Below are 26,578 nucleotides of genomic sequence, written 5' to 3'. Positions count from 1 at the left end.
GTGACAACCATGGAGGCCTTATGTTTCATTATGTGTTTCAGTGGTGTGACAACTGGGCCAACTCAGCTTTCTGTGTTAACATAGCACACACAGAGGATAATAAATACTGCTTCAACTGAAGAACATTCCCTTCACTGATTAAATCTACACAAACAGTTGCAAATGTTCCCTTTAAGGCAGCACACTCCTGATTGATGTGTTCCCAGGTACTGACTTGTTATACATGGTTTAACACATACCGTATTTTCATCACCTTAGCTGTAAAAGTATGTAAATATAAAAACTTAATGTCACAACTAATTTAGTTAATTTAATTTATTTTAGCTGCCAGTCCAGCACCAAATGTCAGACAGACTGAGTATAAGAGTCTTTTGCCCCCAGAAGATGTGATAAAATAAAGGGATAAAAACAGAGGGGGGAATTTATAATTACACTCATCAGGCAGGAGAAATTTGTCTCAAGCTCAATATTGGTAATGGATATTGACACATACGAGATATTCAAAATAACTGTTTAGACCGTCGTCTTTCGCCCCACCTTTTTGCTCATCACTGTTCTGTTATTTTTCATGTCGCGCCCAAATGTATAAATATCAGTGCAAGTAGTTAATTTACGTGAATGCCGAGCGGTGGCTTCGCCCTTTCAGGAAACATGACTCCTACAGAGAGGTGGCCAGAACAGGGATGGGCACTCCTGCAGGTCTTGTTGGTGGTGTCTTTGTCTCATGCAGAGGAGCCAGTATGCAGGCACATAGGGGACCCCGAGGATCCTCAGCTGTTTAAGGATGGGGATATTATATTAGGTGGAATCTTTTCTTTTCACAGCAGCTGGAAAGACAGAACGAATACATACATGCACAAACCAGTGCCACTGCAATGCACCAGGTGAACTTTGTTTTCCCTGTTTATGAAAAATAAGTATACTTGGTGTTTCTTTACTACCAGATGGAAATGGTTGTAATATTAACTATTTGTACCTGTACATATGAATTTAGTTTGAATTTCAGGGAGTTCCAGTTTGCCCAGGCTATGCTTTTTGCCATTGGGGAGATTAACAACAGTTCAGACCTGCTGCCAGGAATTTCTCTGGGTTATAAGTTTTATGACACGTGTGGCTCTATGGCCAGAAGTGTGAAGGTTTTACTGGCCTCGGTTAACGGTAACGAAGATGTGTCTGCACAGTCCCAGGGACCGTGCACCACACCTGCACAAGTACAGGCTATAATTGGGGAAACCTCTTCCTCTCCTAACACGGCAATAGCAACTGTCATTGGGCCATTTCATATGCCAGTGGTGAGTATGGTTTGTTAAATTTGTTAATGAAGGGTTAACTGTATATTTTTCCAGGTTATCAAATCAAATGCATCAATGTGAAAGTTATGTATTTTTCATCTCATTTTGCTCTTTTCTTATTTCTAATTTCATCTTTTTCATATAACATATATTGTTTCCTTTCAGATCAGTCACTTTGCCACATGTGCTTGTCTCAGTGACAAAACTAAGTACCCATCCTTCCTCAGAACAATACCCAGTGACTATTACCAGAGCAGAGCCCTGGCCCACTTGGTCAAGCACTTTGGCTGGACCTGGGTTGGAGCTATCAGAAATAATGATGATTATGGGAATAACGGCATGGCTACATTCACAGAAGTTGCAGAGCAGCTTGGCATCTGTCTGGAGTATTCTGTAGCCTTCTTTAGAACAGATTCATCAGACAAAATAGAAAAGATAATTGACATTATCAAAGCTTCAACCTCCAAGGTGATTGTTGCATTCCTTTCGCACATGGATATGGATGTGCTGATACATGAGTTGTCCAAGCACAAATTGACTGGGTACCAGTGGGTAGGCAGTGAGGGATGGATATTTGATTCCCAAACTGCAGAAATGGATAGGTTACATATTCTGGATGGCGCCATTGGCCTTTCCATACCCAAGGCACATGTCACTGGAATGAGGGAGTTCATTTTGGACGTGAAGCCACTAAATTCATCGAGCAATGAAATGTTTACAGAATTCTGGGAGGCATTATTTAGCTGTAAGTTCAATCTGTCAGAATCACCAGGAGAAATTAAGAGACAGTGTACTGGAAATGAAGATGTGACTAAAGTCCATAACAGCTTCACTGATATGTCTCTCATGCCTATATTCAATAATGTCTATAAAGGAGTGTATGCAGTGGCCCACGCACTTCACACTATTCTCAGGTGCAACAAAACATGTAACAACAACATTGTGTTAGATCCATTCACGGTGAGCTGAACATCATTCATTTATAACTGTTGTTCTTGAAGCAACGAGCTTGCAAGGTTTTAGTTAGATACTAACATAGTTGTCACGTTTCAGATTTTGCAGCACATAAAACGGATCCATTTCAGAACAAAGGAGGGAGAGGAGGTTTTCTTTAATAAGAATGGAGATCCTGCTGCCAAGTATGAGATTATAAACTGGCAGCCGAGAAACAACAACATTGTGGATTTTGTCACAGTTGGTCTTTATGATACAACGTTACCTGCAGACAAACAGTTAAATCTGCAAAATATATCTTTAATTTGGGCCCAGAACGCAGCGCAGGTCAGCCATCTAATCGTTACGTTGGTTCAGAATTACATAATCTTTATGCATTTTTGTATAATTTGATTTCGATGGATGAAGTATGTCTATGAACAATCTTCATTATGATGTTGTCCACGCAGGTGCCTGTGTCAGTTTGCAGTGAGACGTGCCCCCCAGGAACGCGCAAGGTTCTCCAGAAAGGAAAGCCTGTCTGCTGCTATGACTGTATAAGCTGTGCAGAGGGAGAAATAAGCAACGTTACAGGTTCAGTTTTGCTTAACACAAAGTTTTGAACTCAAATCTCAGCAGTTACAATTATCATTAAATAATGCATACTAGGAAGTGTGCAAATCCTGATTATATATCTCATCTTTATCATTTGTTCCTTTTTTTCCAGTTGTGCACTGCACTTGTTTTTTTTATTAATACACATGTAAAAGAATTATATGGTTGAATTACCATTATAATCATGTGACAGTTTGACATTGCATGATGTACAGCAGCAGTGAAAATAATAGCAGCAAAAAGTTAAACAAGAAAAATAGGATAAATTAAAATTAAAACTATGAGTAGCATAAATAATACAGTATCTATGACAAATTGAAACAAAAGTTGGACTACAGATGCAATAAATTACCTACAGAGAGAATTTACAACGTCACAGAATTAAATAGGATAAAATATTCCAGTAGAAACTATGAATGATTGTAAAAACAGTAGGCTAATACTAGCATTCACAGTAAAGGTAAAGACAGGATTTATATTTAGTAAGGATCAGACCAATGTGACATTAATGTGTGTAAAATGCATGCAAATGTCTAAAACACCTTCTTCAATACAAATTTTCAGATTCTATCACCTGCGTGAGATGCCCCACTGAGTTCTGGTCAAATGAGAGAAGAGATGCCTGTATAAAGAAGGAAGCAGTATTTCTATCATATCAAGAAATTATGGGAGCTCTGCTCACAACTGCATCTTTATTTGGAACGTGCATGACTGCTATTGTGGCATTTGTTTTTTTCAAATACAGGAAAACTCCTATTGTCAGGGCCAACAACTCAGAGCTGAGCTTCCTGCTGCTCTTCTCCTTGACTCTGTGTTTCCTGTGCTCTCTGACCTTCATCGGCCGGCCCTCTGAGTGGTCCTGCATGCTGAGACACACAGCGTTTGGCATCACCTTTGTCCTCTGCATCTCTTGTGTCTTAGGGAAAACAATGGTGGTGTTAATGGCCTTCAAGGCTACACTTCCAGGTAGTAATGTGATGAAATGGTTTGGGCCTTTACAGCAGAGACTCAGTGTTCTGGCTTTCACTCTTATACAAGTTATCATATGTATCCTCTGGTTATCAATTTCTCCTCCTTTCCCATACAAGAATTTTAAGCAGTTCAAGGATAAAATCATCTTAGAGTGTGCTCTGGGCTCAGCTGTAGGTTTCTGGGCTGTCCTTGGGTATGTAGGACTTCTGGCCATGTTGTGTTTTATTTTTGCTTTTCTGGCTCGGAAACTTCCTGATAACTTCAACGAGGCCAAATTCATCACCTTCAGCATGCTGATATTCTGTGCAGTGTGGATCACTTTTATCCCAGCATATGTCAGCTCTCCTGGGAAGTTCAGTGTAGCTGTAGAAATATTTGCCATTCTGGCCTCCAGTTTTGGACTGTTAGTTTGTATTTTCTTCCCCAAATGCTACATCATCTTACTGAAACCAGAGAAAAATACAAAGAAGAGTATGATGGGGAAAGGAGCACCAAAATGATTCTGAAATATGAATTTAATTAAAATGAATTTTATGTGTAATTTCAGTGCTAAAGCAACAGCATTGGATTTCACATCCCTAACTGATGCTACTCCACTCTCATTTTCTGCAAAAATGAATTATGTGATCTACACATATCAAGTTGTTAGGCCTACAAATGTTTAGTGTTTAGTCATTTTCTTCTTGAGCCATTCCATATAATAAATAATTAAATTCTTACACTGTAAACACCAGTGTACTGTGAATATTATTAAACAGAGACTAATTAAAAAAGTTAAATTAAATACATTCTACTTTTCTTCAGTCATCATTAATCCGTGTAATCTAAGTTTAGCTGCTTCAACTCAGTAAGTATCAGCACTTTTAATTAGACACTACTGTGTTAGGTTGACAGGTAATTTAGTTCTGCATTTGAAACGTCTATGTGTCCTCTGTGAGGTCTGAAATCTCCTGAGTTAAAGCTGTTCTGTGTTTATGATCTGCCCTCTAATAAATTTCACCTATCTAGTAGTTTTAGAGGTTCCAGCCACGTTCATTCAAATAAAGCAAGAGAAAACATGTCCATCTGCTTTCCTAGAAATGTATTGGACCAAAATCAGGATGTGTACAGGACAGAGTCTACGTTTGACTGGCAGAGCCAGGGACAGTTTTTATTTTACATGTGAATATTAGTCAGAGAACAGAAACATACAAAACATTGTCAGTGTGTATGATATAGACTTGGATATATTAAAGGTGAAATTTGTTAAACCGCAAAAGACTGTTGCCTTCTCATGAAGAAGTGACAGCTGTTGCAGGTAAATTGTCCAGAGATCCATGAAAATATTTTCAAATATATTCCTTATAAGAATTATATGAAGATATTAAACAAGAAGTCTTTTTCTATCTGGGCACGTCCCTCCTCTGGTCCCACCTTCTGGGTCCACAGAGGTGAAACATCACTGTTCTTTTAATATTTCTCCTGCAGCTCCAAAATGCATAAATATTAGTGTCAGAACTTCAGTCACATTAGGGTAGGTGGAATGCTACCCAGTGCTTTAGCTTTTTCAGACAGCATGACGTCCACAGAGAGGTGGCCGGAGCAGGGTTTGGCACTGTTACAGTTCATGTTGGTGTTGACTTTGTCTTGTGCTGATGAGTCAGTGTGCAGACAGATAGGAGATCCTGAGAATCCTCAGTTATCTAAGGATGGGGACATTATAATAGGGGGAATCTTCTCTTTCCATGCCAGCTGGAAAAACCGACAAGAGACCTACATGTACAAACCCCTGCCACTGGAATGTGTCAGGTGAGTTATACCATATGCCATGTAAAAAATGTTGTCTCTATCGTATATTTTAATGCTTTTGTTTGCAATGATATTGGTTCTGTCTCAAACTGAAATTGATTGTAATGACAACTTTCTATGACTGTCTGAACTAAGCTTGAATTTCAGAGAGTTCCAGTTTGCCCAGGCTATGCTTTTTGCCATTGATGAGATTAATAACAGCTCAGATCTGCTGCCAGGAATGTCTCTGGGCTATAAGATGTATGATACTTGCGGCTCCATCGCCAGGAGTGTTAAAGTTTTACTGGCCTTGGTTAACGGTAATGAAATTGTGTCTGCACCCTCTGAGACACTGTGCACAAAATCTGCACACGTACAGGCCATAATGGGAGAAACCTCTTCCTCTCCTAGCACGGCTATAGCAACTGTCATTGGACCATTTTTTATCCCACTGGTAGGTAGGTTTTATTGAAAAAAATACATAAAATAAAAATACGCTATATCTCTCTACTTACCACTCACAATTTATCTTTTTCAAATATAATTTATTTTTCTTTTAGATAAGTCACTTCGCCACATGTGCTTGTCTCAGTGACAAAACTAAGTACCCATCCTTCCTCAGAACAGTTCCCAGTGACTACTACCAGAGCAGAGCCCTGGCCCACTTGGTCAAGCACTTTGGCTGGACCTGGGTTGGAGCTATTAGAACTAATGATGATTATGGGAATAACGGCATGGCTACGTTCATAGAAGTTGCAGAGCAGCTTGGCATCTGTCTGGAGTATTCTGTAGCCTTCTTTAGAACAGATCCATCAGACAAAATAGAAAAGATAATTGACATTATCAAAGCTTCAACCTCCAAGGTGATCGTTGCATTCCTTTCCCACATGGATATGGATGTGCTGATACACGAGTTATCTAAACACAACTTGACTGGATACCAGTGGGTAGGCAGTGAATCCTGGATCTTTGATTCTCAAACTGCAGAAATGGATAAGCATCACATCCTGGATGGCGCCATCGGCCTTTCCATCCCCAAAGCGCATGTTAGTGGTCTGAAAGAGTTCATTTTGGATGTGAAGCCGCTAAATTCATCAAGCAATCAAATGTTTACAAAGTTCTGGGAGGCATTATTTAGCTGCAAGTTTAAGCGGTCAGAATCATCAGGAGAGAATCAAAGACAATGTACTGGAGACGAAGACCTGACCGGAGTCCATAACAGCTTCACTGATATGTCTCTCATGCCTATATTCAATAATGTCTATAAAGGAGTGTATGCAGTGGCCCATGCACTTCACACTATTCTCAGATGTAATCAAACATGCGACAAGACGGTTCAGATGGATCCTTTAACGGTGAGACAACTTAAATTGCAGCCTTTACAATGTTCCTACCTGTCTTAACAAGGACAGTGGCATGAATTTGAAAAATCGTTGTCACCTATCGATCATGTTCTTGAGCCAAAAGGTCCTCAAGTTGTTAGTAACTAAAAAATACCACCTATTTTCTTAGATTTTACAACACATAAAAGCGATTCACTTCCAAACAAAGGAGGGAGAGGAGGTTTTCTTTAATGAGTATGGAGATCCTGCCGCAAAGTATGAGATTATCAACTGGCAGCCGAGAGACAACGACATTGTGGCTTTTGTCACAGTCGGTCTTTATGATACAACGTTACCTGCAGACAAACGGCTGAATCTGAAAAATATATCTTTGATTTGGACCCAGAATTCACAGGAGGTAGGCTACCACGTGACATCTGTAATTCATAATTACTTTTTATTGTTTTGCAAAGTTTGCTTGAGATGAATTGAAAATATATATTAATAACACCCAACACGTTTTCTCTTTATGTTTCTGTCCATGCAGGTGCCTGTGTCAGTTTGCAGCGAGAAGTGTCCCCCAGGAACGCGCAAGGTTCTCCAGAAAGGAAAGCCCGTCTGCTGCTATGACTGTATAAGATGTGCAGAGGGAGAAATAAGCAACGTTACAGGTTTAGTAATGTTTAACACAAGGTCATAAACTTTAGTGTACTAAAAAACATTATGTATGTAATCATCCAGTTAAATTATGCACTCTATAAGACATTCAAATAATGGTTACAGATCCCATTTGAAGAACCTATTTGAACCATTTGCAAATAGCTCTCTAAAAGGCCTCAAGGTGATTCAAAATGCTGCACCAAGAACAAGAAAACGGGGATCATTATTTCAGCTGCAGAGTTCACTTCTCTACATGGTCCTACAGTAAAATCCTGAATCGAACTCAAAATCCATTCAGTGCCTTAATTTTTCTGGATTGGCATCTAAATTTATTTGGATGGTTTTAAATTCTTGTCTTTGAGTTAAGCAATTCCAGGTTTCTTCTTGTTAAAGGGAATTTTCCTTAACTTTGTTGCCTCTGTGCTACTCCTGTATATGAAGCATTCTAGGTCAAATTACAAATCTACCTATCTAAGATGTTTCTTCTGTTTTGTTTTGCTCAGTAGCCATTTTGTCTGTAAACTAGCAACTGAGTAAAATCAGTATTACATGGACGGCACGTGTTATTTAGAAATAACGCACAGCTACTCAGAATGTCTAACGTCTCCTTTAATGCTACTTTGCAGATTCTATCACCTGCGTGAGATGCCCCTCTGAGTTCTGGTCAAATGAGAGAAGAGATGCATGTATAAAGAAGGAAGCAGTGTTTCTATCGTATCAAGAAATTATGGGAGCTCTGCTTACTGCTGCATCTTTATTTGGAACATGCATGACTGCTATTGTGGCATTCGTTTTTTTCAAATACAGGAAAACTCCTATTGTCAGGGCCAACAACTCAGAGCTGAGCTTCCTGCTGCTCTTGTCCTTGACTCTGTGTTTCCTGTGCTCTCTGACCTTCATCGGCCGGCCCTCTGAGTGGTCCTGCATGCTGAGACACACAGCGTTTGGCATCACCTTTGTCCTCTGTATCTCTTGTGTTCTGGGAAAAACAATGGTGGTGTTAATGGCCTTCAGGGCTACACTTCCAGGTAGTAATGTGATGAAATGGTTTGGGCCTTTACAGCAGAGACTCAGTGTTCTGGCTTTCACTCTTATACAAGTTATCATATGTATCCTCTGGTTATCAATTTCTCCTCCTTTTCCATCCAAAAACTTTAAGCAGTTCAAGGATAAAATCATCTTAGAGTGTGCTCTGGGCTCAGCTGTAGGCTTCTGGGCTGTTCTTGGGTACATAGCACTTCTGGCAATGTTGTGTTTTATTTTTGCTTTTCTGGCTCGGAAACTTCCAGATAACTTCAACGAGGCCAAATTCATCACCTTCAGCATGCTGATATTCTGTGCAGTGTGGATCACTTTTATCCCAGCGTATGTCAGCTCTCCTGGGAAGTTCAGCGTTGCTGTAGAAATATTTGCTATCCTGGCCTCCAGTTTTGGACTGCTAGTTTGTATTTTCATCCCTAAATGTTATATCATCTTATTGAAACCAGAGAAAAATACAAAGAAGAATATGATGGGAACGGGGGCACCAAAGTGATATCATGAAAAATGAAAGCAGTACGGTGGCAAATGATCTTTAGTGACTATAAATTAAATAAATTAAATAATTAGCTACACTGTCAAGTGGCCACACATCTTCATTTTGATATGCATTTCACAAATACTGTATATACTACTATTCATACTATTTGTGTTTCGGTTACACAGTGAATTCTAAATTGGTTTAACATGCTGATTGTTAACTAAGATGTTGTGAAGAGATTAGGGCCTACAACCATATTTTAACAGGATTCATTGGACACTGGATGCATTCAGAAACAGACAGCAAGCATTCTAAGGAGCTCTAAATTCATACATTCTAAGATAAAAAATAAACAAATAAATAACACACTGGTGAGAGTGGGAACATATAAATGTGGCCTGGACATATACAGATGACAAGAGTGGTGGATGATTTCAAGATCCTGTCGATGGTGAAGAGAAACCCCTTCTTAACACTCTGCTATAGGACACTCTCCAGGACATAGGCATATCCAGGTCTGCCATAAAGTAAAGTCTTCACAAGAAGACAGGACAGAAGGTTTAACATCAAGATAAAATACCTTCATACACAACGATCAGAAAACAGATTTAATTTTGCCAATGGTTAACTAAGGTCAGCCTGTACAAGAATTTCTGAATGACATAAATTGCAGTAGTAGAGGTATACGTGGCTTCCAGTGGCACTTGGTCACCAGTATTTTTTGATGATGTGTATAGTTATATTTGGTTGCCTACTCCCAGGAAAAAACAGCTGGGAGTCCTCCATAACGTGAGCTATGGTTCTGGGTTCTTTTATTGTACTCTAAAGTTGGTAAACAGGCCAAAGGCCCAAGGGATTCGTGTCTACCATAGCAAGAAACTGTTCAGCAGTAAAATGATCCAGCAGCCAGCAAATCACCCTGCTGGATAAGCAGTCTGGACTGGCTGTGGAGACTCTAGGTTCACTCAAAAACAGGACTCAGACAACTGCACTGTTTAATGACAAAAAGAGGTGTAAAATAGTTGAAGATAGTGAAATCCCTCCAAGTGATGGCAGGACAAGTAGCACATAAGACCTCGAAAAAGGTCAGAACGAACTGGAGAAGCTGGACTTGATGAAGGCTTGATGAGTATATTATATGCAGGTGAGTTCAATCAACCAGGGGAAAGAGGTGGATAGAGAAGGAGCTGCTGCCAGAGATCAAAGGAGGGGAAACAGAATACAGAATCCTTACAACCGTCCTGATCAGTTCTCCGATCCACCCTGGCCTTCAAAGGTTGCTTACTGAGAGTTTCAGCCATTCGTAGGTCGTTTATCTCTCAGGCCTCAAAACTCTGTAGTGTCTCCTTGTGATTGGACTCACTTTTACAGCACTCTCCTGGTTCCAGTCTTACCTCTCTATTAGGAAACTGTTCCATCTCCACCACTGCAGCAGTTAACCATGGCATCCCCAGGGATCTGAACTTGGTCCCCTTCCCTTCACCATCTACATGCTCCCCCTAGGTCAGATCTTCCATAACCATGGACTCACTGCTATGCTGATGACACTCAGATCTACATTAGCACCAACCTCTCCTCTCAGCTCCCACTCATGCAACTCAACAACAGGAAATCAAAGCCTGGATGACCTCTACTCTCCTGAAACTTAACAGCAGCAAAAAAGGTAGTCATTGTGGTGGCCCCTGAACCACTGCTCAAGAAGGTTGATTATCTTACCCTGGTTATCGATGGCTGTTCTATTTCCCCATCACCAGAAGTGCGGAACCCAGTCAAGGTTCCTCCACTCTACAGACAAGGACCTACTTTCCATTCCCTGCACCAGACTGAAAACCAACCTGAAAACCTGTGGGGACAGGGCCTTCTGTGCCCCTACTCTATGGAACAATCCAAGACTTCACATCCCTTCTGTCCCCTTTCTCATACTGTTCAGAAAGAACCGAACAACATACCTCTTCTATTACCTACCCTACAAACCCCCCTATAATTTCAGTTCACTTTTGAGTGTCTTATGCTAAACTTAGCAAAAATCCTGGGTACACATGAGTATGATTTAAGCGTATAGTCTGCAATCCCTTGTCTGGTCAACAAAGTAAATATACAAACAAGATATGTGATTGTTCTTGCCAGCAGTCGGTTTCATTTTTTGTACAGCAGTCCTTCCCCTAATGCTATTTTGTCTAATTGATATATAAACTTAATACTCCTGTCTGATGATATAGATTGTGGTGAAGTTGTTTTTGTTTTTAATTTGATGTCCTAAAACTCCCAAAAGCTCCCACTTGTGAGCCCTGCGCACCTTGCCCCACCTTATAGGTCCACAGAGATGAAACACTGCTGATCTGTTATTCCTTCCTCTACTGCTACAAATGCATAAATATTACCACCACACTTTCATTTACATTAGGTACGTGTGATGCTAGACGGTGCTTTAGCTTTTTCAGACAGCATGATGTCTACACAGAGGTGGCCAGAGCAGGGTTGGGCACTTTTACAGCTTTTATTAGTGGTGTCTTTGTCTCATGCTGATGAGCCAGTATGCAGACGAATAGGAGATACTGAGAACCCCCAGCTATCCAAGGATGGGGACATTGTATTGGGGGGAATCTTTTCTTTCCACACCAGCTGGAAAAACCGACAGGAAACATACATGCACAAACCTCCGCCACTGCAATGCACCAGGTAAGGTATTAAACCAACTGAGACAAATGAAGTGAACTTAGATACAAACTTTTTTTTTTTTTTTAAATTAAAAAAAACGTTTTAAAAGTGATCTTCTGCACTGATGGAATTGAACAGTTTATTTTACAACAATACTGGTTTTAGCATTACAATAAACTGACAGTAATATGTTTCTTTTTTAACTGTGTGACAAGTCTAAATTTCAGAGAGTTCCAGTTAGCCCAGGCTATGCTGTTTTCCATTGCGGAAATTAACAACAACACAGACTTACTACCAGGAATCTCTCTGGGCTATAAGATATACGATACATGTGGCTCCATTGCTAGAAGCGTACAAGTTGCACTTGCCTTGGTTAATGGTAATGAAAATGTGTCTCAACCCTCTGAGGCACCGTGCACCAAACCTGCACAAGTACAGGCCATAATGGGAGAAACCTCTTCCTCTCCTTGCACGGCAATAGCAACTGTCATTGGACCATTTCATATCCCATTGGTGAGTGGGACTAACACTTGAAAAATTAAGCATATTTGCAAGCACATTTGTTGCATAGAGAAAATGTGATTTTGCTTTTTTTTATTTTAGATAAGTCACTTTGCCACATGTGCTTGTCTCAGTGACAAAATAAAGTACCCATCCTTCCTCAGAACAATACCCAGTGACTACTACCAGAGCAGAGCCCTGGCACACCTGGTCAAGCATTTTGGCTGGACCTGGGTTGGAGCAGTTAGGTCAAATGAAGATTATGGGAATAACGGCATGGCTACGTTCATAGAAACTGCAGAGCAGCTTGGCATCTGTCTGGAATATTCTGTGTCTTTCTTTAGAACAGATCCTCTGGAGAAAATAAGAGGTATAATTGACATTATCAAGGCTTCAACTTCCAAGGTGGTTGTTACATTCCTCTCACACATGGATTTGGATGTGTTGATACATGAGCTGTCCAACCAGAACTTGAGTGGGTACCAGTGGGTAGGTACAGAGGCCTGGATCTCTGATTCTCAAACTGCAGAAATGGATAAGCATCATGTCCTGGATGGTGCCATCGGCCTTTCCATCCCCAAGGCACATGTCACTGGAATGAGGGAGTTCATTTTGGATGTGAAGCCGCTAAATTCATCCAGTAATGAAATGTTTACAGAGTTCTGGGAGGCATTATTTAGCTGTAAGTTCAAAAAGTCAGAATCATCAAAAGAAAATCAGAGACAATGTACTGGAAATGAAGATGTGACTAAAGTCCATAACAGCTTCACTGATATGTCTCTCATGCCTATATTCAATAATGTCTATAAAGGAGTGTATGCAGTGGCCCATGCACTTCACAGTATTCTCGGCTGCAACAAAACATGTGACAACACAATGCAGTTAGATCCATTAACGGTGAGCTATAACTTAAAGTAAAATGTTGTCAACATAACATAATTTATGCTTTTTAGATAACATGACATTAAATTGCCATGTGATTAACAAAATTAATACTCTCCTTTTAGATTTTTCAGCACATACGGCAGATTCGCTTCAAAACAAAGGAGGGGGACGAGGTTTACTTTAATGAAAATGGAGATCCCATGGCAAAATATGAGATTATAAACTGGCAGCCAGGAGAAAATGGCCTTGTGGAGTTTGTCACAGTTGGTCTGTATGATGCATCGTTACCTGCAGAAAAACAGCTGAATCTGAATAATTTATCGATTGTTTGGGCCACGAATTCAGAGCAGGTTAGGTCATTTCCATTATTGATTTTATAATGTAGTGCTAATGTTCCAACTGCTGCCTTTTTATGATGTTGTATGAGGTTCTGATCTATCGAGTGCACTCACACACACACATATATATATTTAGAAACATGCATTAACAATAGTTAACATTAACAACAGTCTTGCATGTTGATGTTTTCTTATATTAGGTTTTCATGGATCGCTGATAGATATTAATAAGATCGACTTATATAGACAACATCATGTATACATTCTTCCCATGCTGCCTTTGTCCACGCAGGTGCCTGTGTCAGTTTGCAGTGAGAAGTGTCCCCCAGGAACACGCAAGGTTCTCCAGAAAGGAAAGCCTGTCTGCTGCTATGACTGTATAAGATGTGCAGAGGGAGAAATAAGCAACATTACAGGTTCAGTAATGTTTCTTACTTTGCTATTTTAATTTAGAAAAACTGGAAGGATTTTTATTCAAATATGTATCATTAATTTAGTACTTCCACCAATATTAACATACCTTTAAAATGACCTTAAAACTGATGCACAAGAAACATCCAAAGCAAGACTCATTTAGATATAGACCCAACATAATGAAGTTGAATAGGATATAAAATAATCAGATATTTTAAGAATATTCAACAAAGCTAAACCAGAAGCAAGATCAGACACGTTCTCCGTGTATATCCTGATATTATGTTGTCTCAGTTGACACAGCACATGCAATGACACCTCTTTCAACATCTCTTTTAACATCTCCTTCAATGCTGCTTTGCAGATTCTATCACCTGCGTGAGATGCCCCCTTGAATTCTGGTCAAATGAGAGAAGAGATGCCTGCATAAAGAAGGAAGCAGTGTTTCTATCGTATCAAGAAATTATGGGAGCTCTGCTCACAACGGCATCTTTATTTGGAACATGCATGACTGCTATTGTGGCATTCGTTTTTTTCAAACACAGGAAAACTCCTATTGTCAGGGCCAACAACTCAGAGCTGAGCTTCCTGCTGCTCTTGTCCTTGACTCTGTGTTTCCTGTGCTCTCTGACCTTCATCGGCCGGCCCTCTGAGTGGTCCTGCATGCTGAGACACACAGCGTTTGGCATCACCTTTGTCCTCTGTATCTCTTGTGTCTTAGGGAAAACAATGGTGGTGTTAATGGCCTTTAGGGCTACACTTCCAGGTAGTAATGTGATGAAATGGTTTGGGCCTACACAGCAGAGACTCAGTGTTCTGGGTTTCACTCTTATACAAGTTATCATATGTGTCCTCTGGTTATCAATATCTCCTCCTTTTCCATTCAAGAATTTTAAGCAGTTCAAGGATAAAATCATCTTAGAGTGTGCTCTGGGCTCAGCTGTAGGTTTCTGGGCTGTCCTCGGGTACGTAGGACTTCTGGCCATGTTGTGTTTTATTTTTGCTTTTCTGGCTCGGAAACTTCCTGATAACTTCAACGAGGCCAAATTCATCACCTTCAGCATGCTGATATTCTGTGCAGTGTGGATCACTTTCATCCCAGCGTATGTCAGCTCTCCTGGGAAGTTCAGCGTTGCTGTAGAAATATTTGCCATCCTGGCCTCCAGCTTTGGACTGCTAGTTTGCATTTTTTTCCCAAAGTGTTATGTCATCTTACTGAAACCAGAGAAAAATACAAAGAAGAGTATGATGGGGAAGGGAGCACCAAAGTAATTCTGCAAACTGAAAGCAATATAGTGGCAAAGGCATTCTAATGCGACTATTTTTTATATATATAAGAATTTTTTGACCATACTTTCAAGACGAATTGTTTTCACTTTATTGGGAGCATGATGGTTTTCTATCACAGCATTTAATACAATAGAACAAATAGCCATGAAAAATTAGTAGTTAAAGTCTAGCACCCAGAGTCTCACAATATCTTATTCAGCAAATTGATTAGTAGTCTAATAATTAACTATTCATTTTCACAAACACAAACTGACTTCTTTTTTTTCTGTCTTATTCTAATGCTGCTGCATCACCCTTAATAAAGACACATCCCATCTAATCGTAAGACGGTCTATACATCAATTAAATGGAATTTGCTCATTAACATTGTTTTTCTTTGCAACTGCATCTGACATACAGTTGCAAACGTGAATGGCAGATGTTGAAACTGGAAGAAATAAAGTAAATAAAATAAACACATCCAAGATCCACACTGCGTGAGATATTTTCTGCAGGAGTTGGTGGAGACCAATATAGAGATAAAAGGGAGGAAATACATAATAATGATAAAATAACAAACACTATATTGGCCTTTATCAACAGTATAAAAACTGTATAATAATAATGATTTCATATATAATTATGCTGTTTTCATTATAACACAGGATAAGATGGTACAATCCCCTGTGCCAAAATCCCAGGCAAAACCCATTTAGATGCCCAGTCCAACTGAAAACCGACCAGCAGGCTAGCAGACATCTACCAGCTAGAAACCAAGACACATACCCAGCCTAGCCAACGGCAGTCAGCAATGTGCCGCACATCATTGGGGTTTTCAAGTGGGCACCTCCCTTCATGATGTTTCATTAAATTAGGCCTATGACACCTCTAGAAGGTTTAACAGTGAGTTCCAGCGTCCTTCTCACCTCACCTTCTCAATCCATAGAGGTGAACCCTCACTGTTCTGTTGTTATTCCTTCTGATGCTCTAAAACGCATAAATGTTAGTGTGAGAAGATACTATACATGCAATGATACTCAGTGCTTTAGCTCTTTCAGACAGCATGAGGTCCACACAGAGGTGGCCAGAGCTTGGGCACTGTTACAGCTCGTGTTGGTTGTGAATTTGTCTCAGGCTGATGAGCCAGTTTGCAGGCAGGCATATTGGGGGGGAATCTTCCCCACAAGCTGGAAAAAACCACAGCTAGAGACCTACATTCATAAACCCCTGCCAATGTGCACTATTAAGTATCTATGCAAAACTAGTAAAAAAAATTTGCTCAAAGTGGAATTTGATTGCAATGACAGCGTGATTATGACTGGCTCAATCAAGCCTGAATCTCCAAGAGCTCAAGTTTGCCCAGGCTATTTTTGTCAATGAGGAGATTAGAAACAGATCAAATGAAGGCTATGGCAATCATGGCATGGCTACCCCAGCACCTACTAAGACAAACTAACTTATTGACATTATGCAAGAGGAAAGCTGACCGCTTTTTATTTAGTCTTTCACACGGAACAGTGGTTGCATGAGTGGCAACATGCATTGCCAGCTTGTCATGAGCTCCTGAATGAGCTATGATTTATCATGTTAGCAGAACCCAGCAAACTAATATATCCTTTGTGTTAATATGGCATTTTAAGATGGAAGTGATTTGGTGAAAAGAAAATTCCTTCCTGTGCATTACACTTTATGTCGCTGACTGGTCTTTTTTTATTGTTGTTTTGTACTCAAATTTCCGATAGAGAGGGCCAACATGCCGTAGTGACAGGTTGGTTCTGCTGCCTGTCACTACTGGATGAACTGTGCATTTGTGACAGTATCTGTAATTGGACAGACTGCCCGAAATGCGTTGCCAGAGATGTCCAGAGTCATTATGTGCTGCAGATGGGTTAACTGCGTTAAAATTTTTTAATCAGATATTTTAATCAGATTAATCATGATGATGGATTATTCCTTGTAATGCGTTTGACTGTCCTGATATATATGTTGAAGTGTATTTTTCTGGACCCAGCATAATCCACTTTTAAATTTTACAATTCATCATTTATGAATTAAAGCATCAATTGATGTTTTAATTAGGAGTATCTTAAAACTCCAATGCCATCTGGGCACTTCCAACCCTTTGCCCCACCTTGTTGGTCCACAAAGACCAAATATCGCTATCTCATTATTGTTTCTCATGCTGCTCCAAAAGGTATAAATACCACTGGAAGCTTTTGACTAAACTCCAGGTACATGGGGTGCCACCAAGTGGTTTAGCTCATTCAGACAGCATGATGTCCACACAGGGTTGGGCACTTTTACAGCTCATGTTGGTGGTGGCTTTGTCTCACGCTGAGGAGCCAGTGTGTAGGCACATAGGGGACCCTGAGGAAGCCGTGTTATCTAAGGATGGGGACATCATAATAGGGGGAATCTTCTCTTTCCATACTAACTGGAAAAACCAACAGGATACCTACATGCACAAACCTCTGCCACTGCAGTGCACCAGGTAAATTTCACCATTAAGTGAGAACACAAGTTTTTCAAAGACAGTAAATTAATCGTCTGTTGCGTAGTAATTATTCTATTTCATGGACTGTTGGTTGTGGTTTTCTTTAGTAATGACTTACAATGTAATTTATACAACTCTGCATGCAGTTTAAATTTCAGAGGCTTCCAGTTTGCTCAGGCTATGCTTTTTGCCATTGAAGAGATTAATAACAGTTCAGACCTGCTGCCAGGAATCTCTCTGGGTTATAAGCTCTATGATACTTGTAGCTCCATTGCAAGAAGCGTACAAGTTGCACTTGCCTTGGTTAATGGTAATGAAATTGTGTCTGCACCCTCCGGAGCACCATGTAATAAACCTGCACAAGTACAGGCCATAATGGGAGAAACCTCTTCTTCTCCCAGCAGGGCAATTGCAACTGTCATCGGACCATTTAATATCCCTCTGGTGAGTGCGATTGCTAACATTAAAACTATATTTGTGAAAAATGGAAAATTATTAACTATAATAACAACAGATCAGAGCATTGATTGTGTGATATATTTATATTGTATGGTTCATTTTTATTATTATTTTTTTCCTTTTAGATCAGCCACTTCGCCACATGTGCTTGTCTCAGTGACAAAACTAAGTACCCATCCTTCCTTAGAACAATACCCAGTGACTACTACCAGAGCAGAGCCCTGGCACACTTGGTCAAGCACTTTGGCTGGACCTGGGTTGGAGCTATCAGAACTAATGATGATTATGGGAATAACGGCATGGCTACGTTCATAGAAACTGCAGAGCAGCTTGGCATCTGTCTGGAGTATTCTGTAGCTTTCTTTAGAACAGATCCATCAGATAAAATAGAAAAGATAATCAATATTATCAAGGCTTCAACCTCCAAGGTGATTGTCGGATTCCTCTCACACAAGGACATGGATGTGTTAATACCTGCATTGTCCAGGAACAACTTGACTGGATACCAGTGGGTAGGCAGTGAATCCTGGATCTCTGATTCGCAAACAGCAGCAATAGATGAGCACCACATCCTGGATGGTGCCATTGGCCTTTCCATCCCCAAAGCGCACGTCACTGGAATGAGACCTTTCATACTGAATGTGAAGCCACTTAATTCATCCAATAATCAAATGTTCACAAAGTTCTGGGAGGCATTATTTAGCTGCAAGTTCAAACAGTCAGAATCACCAGAAGAGGACCCGAGGCAGTGTACTGGAAATGAAGATCTGACTGAAGTCAATAACAGCTTCACTGATATGTCTCTCATGCCTATCATTTACAATGTCTATAAAGGAGTGTATGCAGTGGCCCATGCACTTCACAGTATTCTCAGCTGTAATCAAACATGTAAAATCGAGGTTCAGCTAAATCCATTCACGGTGAGGTTAATACTAAATTAGACTTCAACTTTGATATATTGAATTATTATTCGACTAAATAATTTGACAGAAAATTGACTGACATAACATCTCGTCTTCTAAGATTTTACAGCGCATAAGAAATGTTCACTTCAGAACAAAGGAGGGAGATGAAGTTTACTTTAATGAGTATGGAGATCCTGCTGCAAAGTATGACATCATAAACTGGCAGCCGAGAGAAAACAGCATTGTGGATTTTGTCACAGTCGGTCTTTACGATACATTGTTGCCAGCAGACAAACAGTTGAATCTGAAAAATACACCTCTGATTTGGGCTCAGAACTCACAGCAGGTGAGCTATTGTATAATATCTGTCATTCATAAACATACATTAACTGCCAGAATGTGATTTTTAATGATCCTTTAAAAGAACATATTAATGCCAGGGGCTAAATTTTCTTATTGTGATTTTGTCCAAGCAGGTGCCTGTGTCAGTTTGCAGTGAGAATTGTCTTCCTGGATCACGCAAGGTTCTCCAGAAAGGAAAGCCTGTCTGCTGCTATGACTGTATAAGATGTGCAGAGGGAGAAATAAGCAACATTACAGGTTCAGTTATATTTTATGCAAATAATTTTGCACATTAATTTCAAAAGCATGGACAATTTGTAATCATTATGTCAGTTTTCTTTTATCCAAACGTCATAAAATCAAATCTCAGAAATCACAGATTTAAATCATAAAACCGCAAAAAAAAAGTCTTTTGAAGACATTTTGATTACATTTCGTTTTGTTTGTAGAAATTAAAACACCCCAGATATGATCAGTGCATTTTATGTTCTTTTCAAATTAAGACATTACCTCTCATTGTTACAAAGATTTGACACAGAAAATCACAAATGGTCAGAACAGTTCAGTTCAGTTCAGTTCATTTCAGAACACCAAGATTGCTAAGAGGGGCTGAAGCTCTTGAAATAAAGTTGTAGTTGCAAGGAATAAGTTTGAGAGAGATGATACAGTCCTATTGCAAAATGTCACACATGCACACTCATGGAAAAGCGAAGAATTCCCACAACTTTTAAAAGCTGGTGGATGCTCTTTAAATCATTACTTTGCCTGAAAAAAAAAAATAAAAAAAATAAAATAAAAATAGCAACCATATTGCATGAATAACATACTTTAATTAGAAACTTGGCAAATCTACCAGGCTTAACATCTTTTAAATGCTAATTTACAGATTCTGCCATCTGTGTGAGATGCCCCACTGAGTTCTGGTCAAATGAGAGAAGAGACGTCTGTGTAAGGAAGGAGGCCGTATATCTGTCATATCAAGAAATTATGGGAGCTCTGCTCACTGCTGCATCTTTATTTGGAACGTGCATGACTGCTGCTGTGGGGTTCATTTTCTTCAAATACAGAAAAACACCTGTTGTGCGAGCCAACAACTCAGAGCTGAGCTTTCTGCTGCTCTTCTCCTTGACTCTGTGTTTCCTGTGCTCTCTGACCTTCATCGGCCGGCCCTCTGAGTGGTCCTGCATGCTGAGACACACAGCGTTTGGCATCACCTTTGTCCTCTGTATCTCTTGTGTCTTGGGGAAAACAATGGTGGTGTTAATGGCCTTTAGGGCTACACTTCCAGGTAGTAATGTGATGAAATGGTTTGGGCCTACACAGCAGAGACTCAGTGTTCTGGGTTTCACTCTTATACAAGTTATCATATGTATCCTCTGGTTATCAATTTCTCCTCCTTTTCCATCCAAGAATTTTAACGAATTTAAAGACAAAATCATCTTAGAGTGTGTTCTGGGCTCAGCTGTAGGTTTCTGGGCTGTCCTCGGGTACGTAGCATTTCTGGCCATGTTGTGTTTTATTTTTGCTTTTCTGGCTCGGAAACTTCCCGATAACTTCAACGAGGCCAAATTCATCACCTTCAGCATGCTGATATTCTGTGCGGTGTGGATCACCTTTATCCCAGCGTATGTCAGCTCCCCTGGGAAGTTCAGCGTTGCTGTAGAAATATTTGCCATCCTGGCCTCCAGTTTTGGACTGCTAGTTTGTATTTTCATCCCTAAATGTTACATCATCTTATTGAAACCGGAGACAAACACAAAAAGGAACATGATGGGTAAAGGGGCACAAAGAACATTCTGAAAAAGAAAGCAATTTTAATGTTATAATCATTTTTACACACTGTTTAAATAGGCTATCACAATATAATACACAATTCATTATATAAGAATATATACACAACACAAGTAAAAAAAAAGTTGTAAAAAAAATACACTTTCACACATTTAGCTTGTTTTGTTTGGTCTCTGATGGTGTGCCATGATGATACGTTTTTTTTTTTTTTTAATGAAATATAATAACGAACTAACTTAATATTTCCTTTGTGTTAATTTGCATTGTTTGTATTTCTTATTTTAAGCTTTTACCTGTAATACTGATAACTAATTTCATAAAGCTATAATTTCTGTTTTACATGGTTAATTTAACTAGTTTGTGATCTGCATTCAAATAAATGGTTTCTATGGAAACAAGTCTATTTACTTTGGTCGCTTTAGTTTTCAGAGGGGACTCTGACAGTAATCTGGGACTGTGTCTGTGAATTAGTGAACTGTCTTCTAGATCATAGGTCTTCAGTGGGGGTACTACAGGGGGAGCTGCAAATTCTTTGGTTGATAAGACATTTTTCATATATATCTTAACATTGAATCGAAAATGGTATACCTATAAAAAGCACTAGGCCAAGTTTAATATAGAGCACATACAGTAGTTAGGGGGTCCCTACTTAATCTCTTCATCAGTTTGGGGTTCCTTGGCCTGAAAAACTTTGCTGTCTATTCTTTAAGGTTTAGACCGTAATCCTTCCTCTGAATGCTGAGCATCTGCAACTCTCATTTTCATCGTTAGACCTCTGTGATACTGTTGAAAAAGAACTCATCAAAAGGCATTAGCTACATTGTGTGACATCATTTGGCAGGAGCCGTGTTAACGACAGGTTTAAGACCTTTCATAATTTAATTAAATTGAGAAAAGTTGAGATCCTTTTATTTTTGTCTCTGTAATTGAACTCCTGCTATAATATCTTTTTTTCCAGAAAGACCTAAACTACAACACATAATAACCATAACCACATAAAAAAATATTCAGTGTCTTCACTGCATGAGATATGTAACTAATTATTAATTAATTATTCATTAAAATAAATGGTTACATCAGTTCGATGTTCCACTCCTCCACTGCTCCAAAGTGTATAAATACCACTGCAAGCATTTTTCTAACCATATGGGTACATGTGATGCCACCCAGTGGTTTAGCTCTTTCAGACAGTATGTTGTCCACGCAGAGGTGGCCAGAGCAGGGGTGGGCACTTTTACAGCTCTTGTTGGTGGTGTCTTCATCTCACGCTGAGGAGCCAGTGTGCAGACAGATAGGAGACCCTGAGAACCCCCAGCTATCTAAGGATGGGGACATTATAATAGGGGGAATCTTTTCTTTCCACAGCAGCTGGAAAGACCGACAAGAGACCTACATGCACAAACCTCTGCCACTGCAATGCACCAGGTAAATGACACCATCAAGTGGGAACATAAGATTGTCAAACTGAGCAGTAAAAAAAAAAGGTGTTCTGTTTCATGCACAATCTGCTGCTCAGAGACAGTTTTTTTGTTCCAAGGACAAATTGGTTGTAATGCTGTGTTTACAACTGTCTGCATCCAGTTTAAATTTCAGAGATTACCAGTTTGCTCAGGCTATGCTTTTTGCCATCGAAGAGATTAACAACAGTTCAGACCTGCTGCCAGGAATCTCTCTGGGCTATAAGATCTATGACACTTGCGGCTCCAGTGCCAGGGGCGTACAAGTTGCACTGGCCTTGGTTAATGGTGATGAAATTGTGTCTGCAGCCTCCGAGGAACCATGCACCAAACCTGCACAAGTACAGGCAATAATAGGTGAAACCTCTTCTTCTCCTAGCATGGCTATAGCTACTGTTATTGGACCACTTCATATCCCGCTGGTGGGTATGACTGGTAAATATGTGACTCTGTGGAATGTGACTGAGATTTTACATCTTGTTCAATTTGCATAATTTCTAATTTCTGCCTTTCTCTCTTTTATTATTAAGATCAGCTATTTTGCCACATGTGCTTGTCTCAGTGACAAGATTAAGTACCCATCCTTCCTCAGAACAATACCCAGTGACTATTACCAGAGCAGAGCCCTGGCCTATTTGGTCAAGCACTTTGGCTGGACCTGGGTTGGAGCTATTAGATCCGAAGGAGATTATGGGAATAACGGCATGGCTACGTTCACAGAAGTTGCAGAGCAGCTTGGCATCTGTCTGGAGTATTCTGTAGCCTTCTTTAGAACAGATTCATCAGACAAAATACAAAAGATAATTAACATTATCAAAGCTTCAACCTCAAAGGTGATTGTCACTTTCCTATCCCACATGGATTTGGAGGTGTTAATACATGAATTATCCAACCAGAACTTGACCGGATACCAGTGGGTAGGTACTGAGGCCTGGATCTTTGATCTGCAAATAGCAGCAATGGATAAGCACCACGTCCTGGATGGTGCCATCGGCCTTTCCATCCCCAAGGCACACGTGAGTGGAATGAAAGAGTTCATTTTGGATGTGAAGCCACTTAATTCATCGAGTAATGAAATATTCACAGAGTTCTGGGAGGCATTATTTAGCTGCAAGTTCAATCTGTCAGAATCACTGGCAGAGAACCAGAGACAATGTACTGGAGACGAAGACCTGACTGGAATGCATAACAGCTTCACTGATATGTCTCTCATGCCTATCATTTACAATGTCTATAAAGCAGTGTATACAGTGGCCCATGCACTTCACAGTGCTCTTAGCTGTAATCAAACATGTAACAACAAGGTCCAGCTTGATCCTTTCATGGTGAGCTGAACATCAGCAAGTTCAAATTTTTATGTAAAAAAATATTAATTTTCAATACCCATCTGTTTTTCTTGAGCTGATGTGTCAGGTTGTGGTCGGATGATTAACATAATCAATACTTCTTAGATTTTGCAGCACATCCAAAGGGTTCGCTTCAAAACAAAGGAGGGAGAGGAGGTTTACTTTAACGAGTACGGAGATCCTGCGGCAAAGTATGAGATTATAAATTGGCAGCCGAGAAAAGACGACGTGGTGGATTTTGTCTCAGTTGGTCTTTATGATGCATCGTTGCCTGCAGGCAAAGAGCTGAATGTGCAAAGTCAATCTATAATTTGGGCTCGGAACTTAAAGCAGGTCTAGTTTATTTCATTGGTAACTCCATGTTTTTTTTTTTTTAACATCATACATGCACGTCTCTTACAGTGTCTCTGTCCATGCAGGTGCCTGTGTCAGTTTGCAGTGAGAAGTGTCCCCCAGGAACACGCAAGGTTCTCCAGAAAGGAAAGCCTGTCTGCTGCTATGACTGTATAAGATGTGCAGAGGGAGAAATAAGCAACGTTACAGGTTTAGTAATGTTTTTTGTTATTTGGTGTTCTGATTTAGAAGTATCACAGTGACCTTTAGCCGAACATGCCATTATTAGATTTTTTATACCCTGCTGCTGCCAGACACCTCACAAGTGAAAGAGGTTTTATTCAGCCCACAGTTTTTCTTTCACAAATGCACTGACTGCATGGTTTTGTAATGATAGACTTATGAATAATAAGAAGATTCTGGGATTGAGCCAGCTTCCTGGCTGGGACCTTTCTGTGTGATGTTTGCATGTTCTCCCTGAGAACATGTGTTGGTTTTCTCTGGGTGCTCTGGCTTCCTCCCATAGTGCATTGAAATGCATGAGCCCTGTTTAAAAAATGCATATTAACCCTGGCTTTTTGGTCTAAGGGTATGACTCCCCTTCTGGTTGCAAGATTCAAATTCTTTAAACTTCTTCTTTTTTATTTATTTATTTATTTATTACATACAGAATTCCCCATGCATCAATAATACAATAATGCATATACAGTATCTTCTGATTGCTGTGGTCACAAAGCCCAATCCAATTAATCATTCAATCAATAATGAACAATACCCTGAGTTCCATTTAGAGAGGATGCAGACAAGAAACTTCTAGACAAATCTACTCGACAAGTAACATCTCTTTCAATACAACTTTGCAGATTCTATCACCTGTGAAAGATGTCTCCCTGAGTTCTGGTCAAATGAGAGAAGAGATGCCTGTATAAAGAAGGAAGCAGTGTTTCTATCGTATCAAGAAATTATGGGAGCTCTCCTCACTGCTGCATCTTTATTTGGAACGTGCATGACTGCTATTGTGGCATTTGTTTTTTTCAAATACAGGAAAACTCCTATTGTCAGGGCCAACAACTCAGAGCTGAGCTTCCTGCTGCTCTTGTCCTTGACTCTGTGTTTCCTGTGCTCTCTGACCTTCATCGGCCGGCCCTCTGAGTGGTCCTGCATGCTGAGACACACAGCATTTGGCATCACCTTTGTCCTCTGCATGTCTTGTGTCTTGGGGAAAACAATGGTGGTGTTAATGGCCTTCAGGGCTACACTTCCAGGTAGTAATATGATGAAATGGTTTGGGCCTACACAGCAGAGACTCAGTGTTCTGGGTTTCACTCTTATTCAAGTTATCATATGTATCCTCTGGTTATCAATATCTCCACCTTTCCCATACAAGAATTTTAAGCAGTTCAAGGATAAAATCATCTTAGAGTGCGCTCTGGGCTCAGCTGTAGGTTTCTGGGCTGTTCTTGGGTACATAGCACTTCTGGCCATGTTGTGTTTTATTTTTGCTTTTCTGGCTCGGAAACTTCCTGATAACTTCAATGAGGCCAAATTCATCACCTTCAGCATGCTAATATTCTGTGCAGTGTGGATCACTTTCATCCCAGCATATGTCAGCTCTCCTGGGAAGTTCAGCGTTGCTGTGGAGATCTTTGCCATTCTGGCCTCCAGCTTTGGACTGCTAGTTTGCATTTTTTTCCCAAAATGTTATGTCATCTTATTGAAACCAGAGAAGAACACAAAGAAGAGTATGATGGGGAAGGGGGCACCAAAATGATTCTGAAAACATCGTGGTCATCATAATTTTCTTATATCAAGCCATACTCTCAAGTAATCACATATCCCATGTACTGTATATGTATTGTTTCCATATTTTCCAGCTGTCATTTAAGTTATGACAACTAATGGAAATGGCAGGATTTATTAAAATATGCATTCACTACTTAAAAGCGTGAATTCGTCAGGAGTAGTGCAACATCAGACACTACAATATGAGATTTGTTGTGCATTTCTGCCCAGGTAAATACAGTGGACCCTATTGAGACATCATAAAATGTCCATAAGGTTCAAAATTTTATGGCATGAAAAAGGTTACATTGACTTGTGTGGACTCATCTAAATTAGCATGAAACAAATGTTCCATGAAAATGCAGTGCACATTTTTTAAATAGTGGAAGGCATTCATTAACTCCAAGCTTAAGAGAGTTACGACGTGGTGCAGGTGAACTTTGACCCTAATGAAATCACAAAGTTAAGGAACACCATCAAGCAATTGCTTAAGTGACAGTAATCAGCTTTCTATTAAAGGACCA

The 26,578-nt window shown here is 39.9% G+C and overlaps 4 protein-coding genes across 4 annotated transcripts; all 4 read left to right on the top strand.

The window, feature by feature from the left end:
- The first annotated feature begins 690 nt into the window (after nt 1-690).
- LOC125014124 (extracellular calcium-sensing receptor-like) lies at nt 691-4,312 on the top strand. The gene is made up of 6 exons (XM_047595179.1): nt 691-884; nt 995-1,292; nt 1,458-2,252; nt 2,346-2,573; nt 2,696-2,819; nt 3,405-4,312. The coding sequence occupies exons 1-6, from the start codon at nt 853-855 to the stop codon at nt 4,310-4,312; spliced, it is 2,385 nt and encodes a 794-aa protein (XP_047451135.1). The 5' UTR covers nt 691-852.
- A 1,055-nt stretch (nt 4,313-5,367) lies between these two features.
- Nucleotides 5,368-15,148, top strand: LOC125013837 (extracellular calcium-sensing receptor-like). Its single transcript, XM_047594739.1, has 6 exons — nt 5,368-5,600; nt 5,736-6,033; nt 6,140-6,934; nt 13,247-13,474; nt 13,755-13,878; nt 14,241-15,148. Exons 1-6 carry the CDS (start codon nt 5,368-5,370, stop codon nt 15,146-15,148), a joined length of 2,586 nt encoding a protein of 861 aa, XP_047450695.1.
- A 2,441-nt stretch (nt 15,149-17,589) lies between these two features.
- LOC125012988 (extracellular calcium-sensing receptor-like) lies at nt 17,590-21,175 on the top strand. The gene is made up of 6 exons (XM_047593235.1): nt 17,590-17,636; nt 17,786-18,083; nt 18,224-19,018; nt 19,122-19,349; nt 19,480-19,603; nt 20,232-21,175. The coding sequence occupies exons 1-6, from the start codon at nt 17,605-17,607 to the stop codon at nt 21,143-21,145; spliced, it is 2,391 nt and encodes a 796-aa protein (XP_047449191.1). The 5' UTR covers nt 17,590-17,604; the 3' UTR covers nt 21,146-21,175.
- A 1,339-nt stretch (nt 21,176-22,514) lies between these two features.
- LOC125012987 (extracellular calcium-sensing receptor-like) lies at nt 22,515-26,043 on the top strand. The gene is made up of 6 exons (XM_047593234.1): nt 22,515-22,561; nt 22,718-23,015; nt 23,124-23,918; nt 24,045-24,272; nt 24,359-24,482; nt 25,136-26,043. The coding sequence occupies exons 1-6, from the start codon at nt 22,530-22,532 to the stop codon at nt 26,041-26,043; spliced, it is 2,385 nt and encodes a 794-aa protein (XP_047449190.1). The 5' UTR covers nt 22,515-22,529.
- The last annotated feature ends 535 nt before the right edge of the window (nt 26,044-26,578 follow it).

The sequence above is a fragment of the Mugil cephalus genome, chromosome 9 (assembly GCF_022458985.1).
Source record: "Mugil cephalus isolate CIBA_MC_2020 chromosome 9, CIBA_Mcephalus_1.1, whole genome shotgun sequence".
Classification (NCBI taxonomy): Eukaryota; Metazoa; Chordata; class Actinopteri; order Mugiliformes; family Mugilidae; genus Mugil; species Mugil cephalus.
This window is presented reverse-complemented; position numbering and strand designations above follow the sequence as displayed.

What these genes read in the sequence shown, in the direction of transcription:
- LOC125014124 (XM_047595179.1), top strand. Translation starts at nt 853, where the DNA reads ATGCACAAACCAGTGCCACTGCAATGCACCAG. An exon ending in GGCCATTTCATATGCCAGTG is followed by an intron (nt 1,293 to 1,457) that starts GTGAGTATGGTT and finishes GTTTCCTTTCAG; the next exon opens with ATCAGTCACTTTGCCACATG. An exon ending in GGGCCCAGAACGCAGCGCAG is followed by an intron (nt 2,574 to 2,695) that starts GTCAGCCATCTA and finishes TTGTCCACGCAG; the next exon opens with GTGCCTGTGTCAGTTTGCAG.
- LOC125013837 (XM_047594739.1), top strand. Translation starts at nt 5,368, where the DNA reads ATGACGTCCACAGAGAGGTGGCCGGAGCAGGGTTTGGCACTGTTACAG. An exon ending in GACCATTTTTTATCCCACTG is followed by an intron (nt 6,034 to 6,139) that starts GTAGGTAGGTTT and finishes TTTTTCTTTTAG; the next exon opens with ATAAGTCACTTCGCCACATG. An exon ending in TTCAGATGGATCCTTTAACG is followed by an intron (nt 6,935 to 13,246) that starts GTGAGACAACTT and finishes CTCTCCTTTTAG; the next exon opens with ATTTTTCAGCACATACGGCA.
- LOC125012988 (XM_047593235.1), top strand. Translation starts at nt 17,605, where the DNA reads ATGCACAAACCTCTGCCACTGCAGTGCACCAG. An exon ending in GACCATTTAATATCCCTCTG is followed by an intron (nt 18,084 to 18,223) that starts GTGAGTGCGATT and finishes TTTTCCTTTTAG; the next exon opens with ATCAGCCACTTCGCCACATG. An exon ending in TTCAGCTAAATCCATTCACG is followed by an intron (nt 19,019 to 19,121) that starts GTGAGGTTAATA and finishes TCGTCTTCTAAG; the next exon opens with ATTTTACAGCGCATAAGAAA.
- LOC125012987 (XM_047593234.1), top strand. Translation starts at nt 22,530, where the DNA reads ATGCACAAACCTCTGCCACTGCAATGCACCAG. An exon ending in CTGCCACTGCAATGCACCAG is followed by an intron (nt 22,562 to 22,717) that starts GTAAATGACACC and finishes GTCTGCATCCAG; the next exon opens with TTTAAATTTCAGAGATTACC. An exon ending in AGAAATAAGCAACGTTACAG is followed by an intron (nt 24,483 to 25,135) that starts GTTTAGTAATGT and finishes ACAACTTTGCAG; the next exon opens with ATTCTATCACCTGTGAAAGA.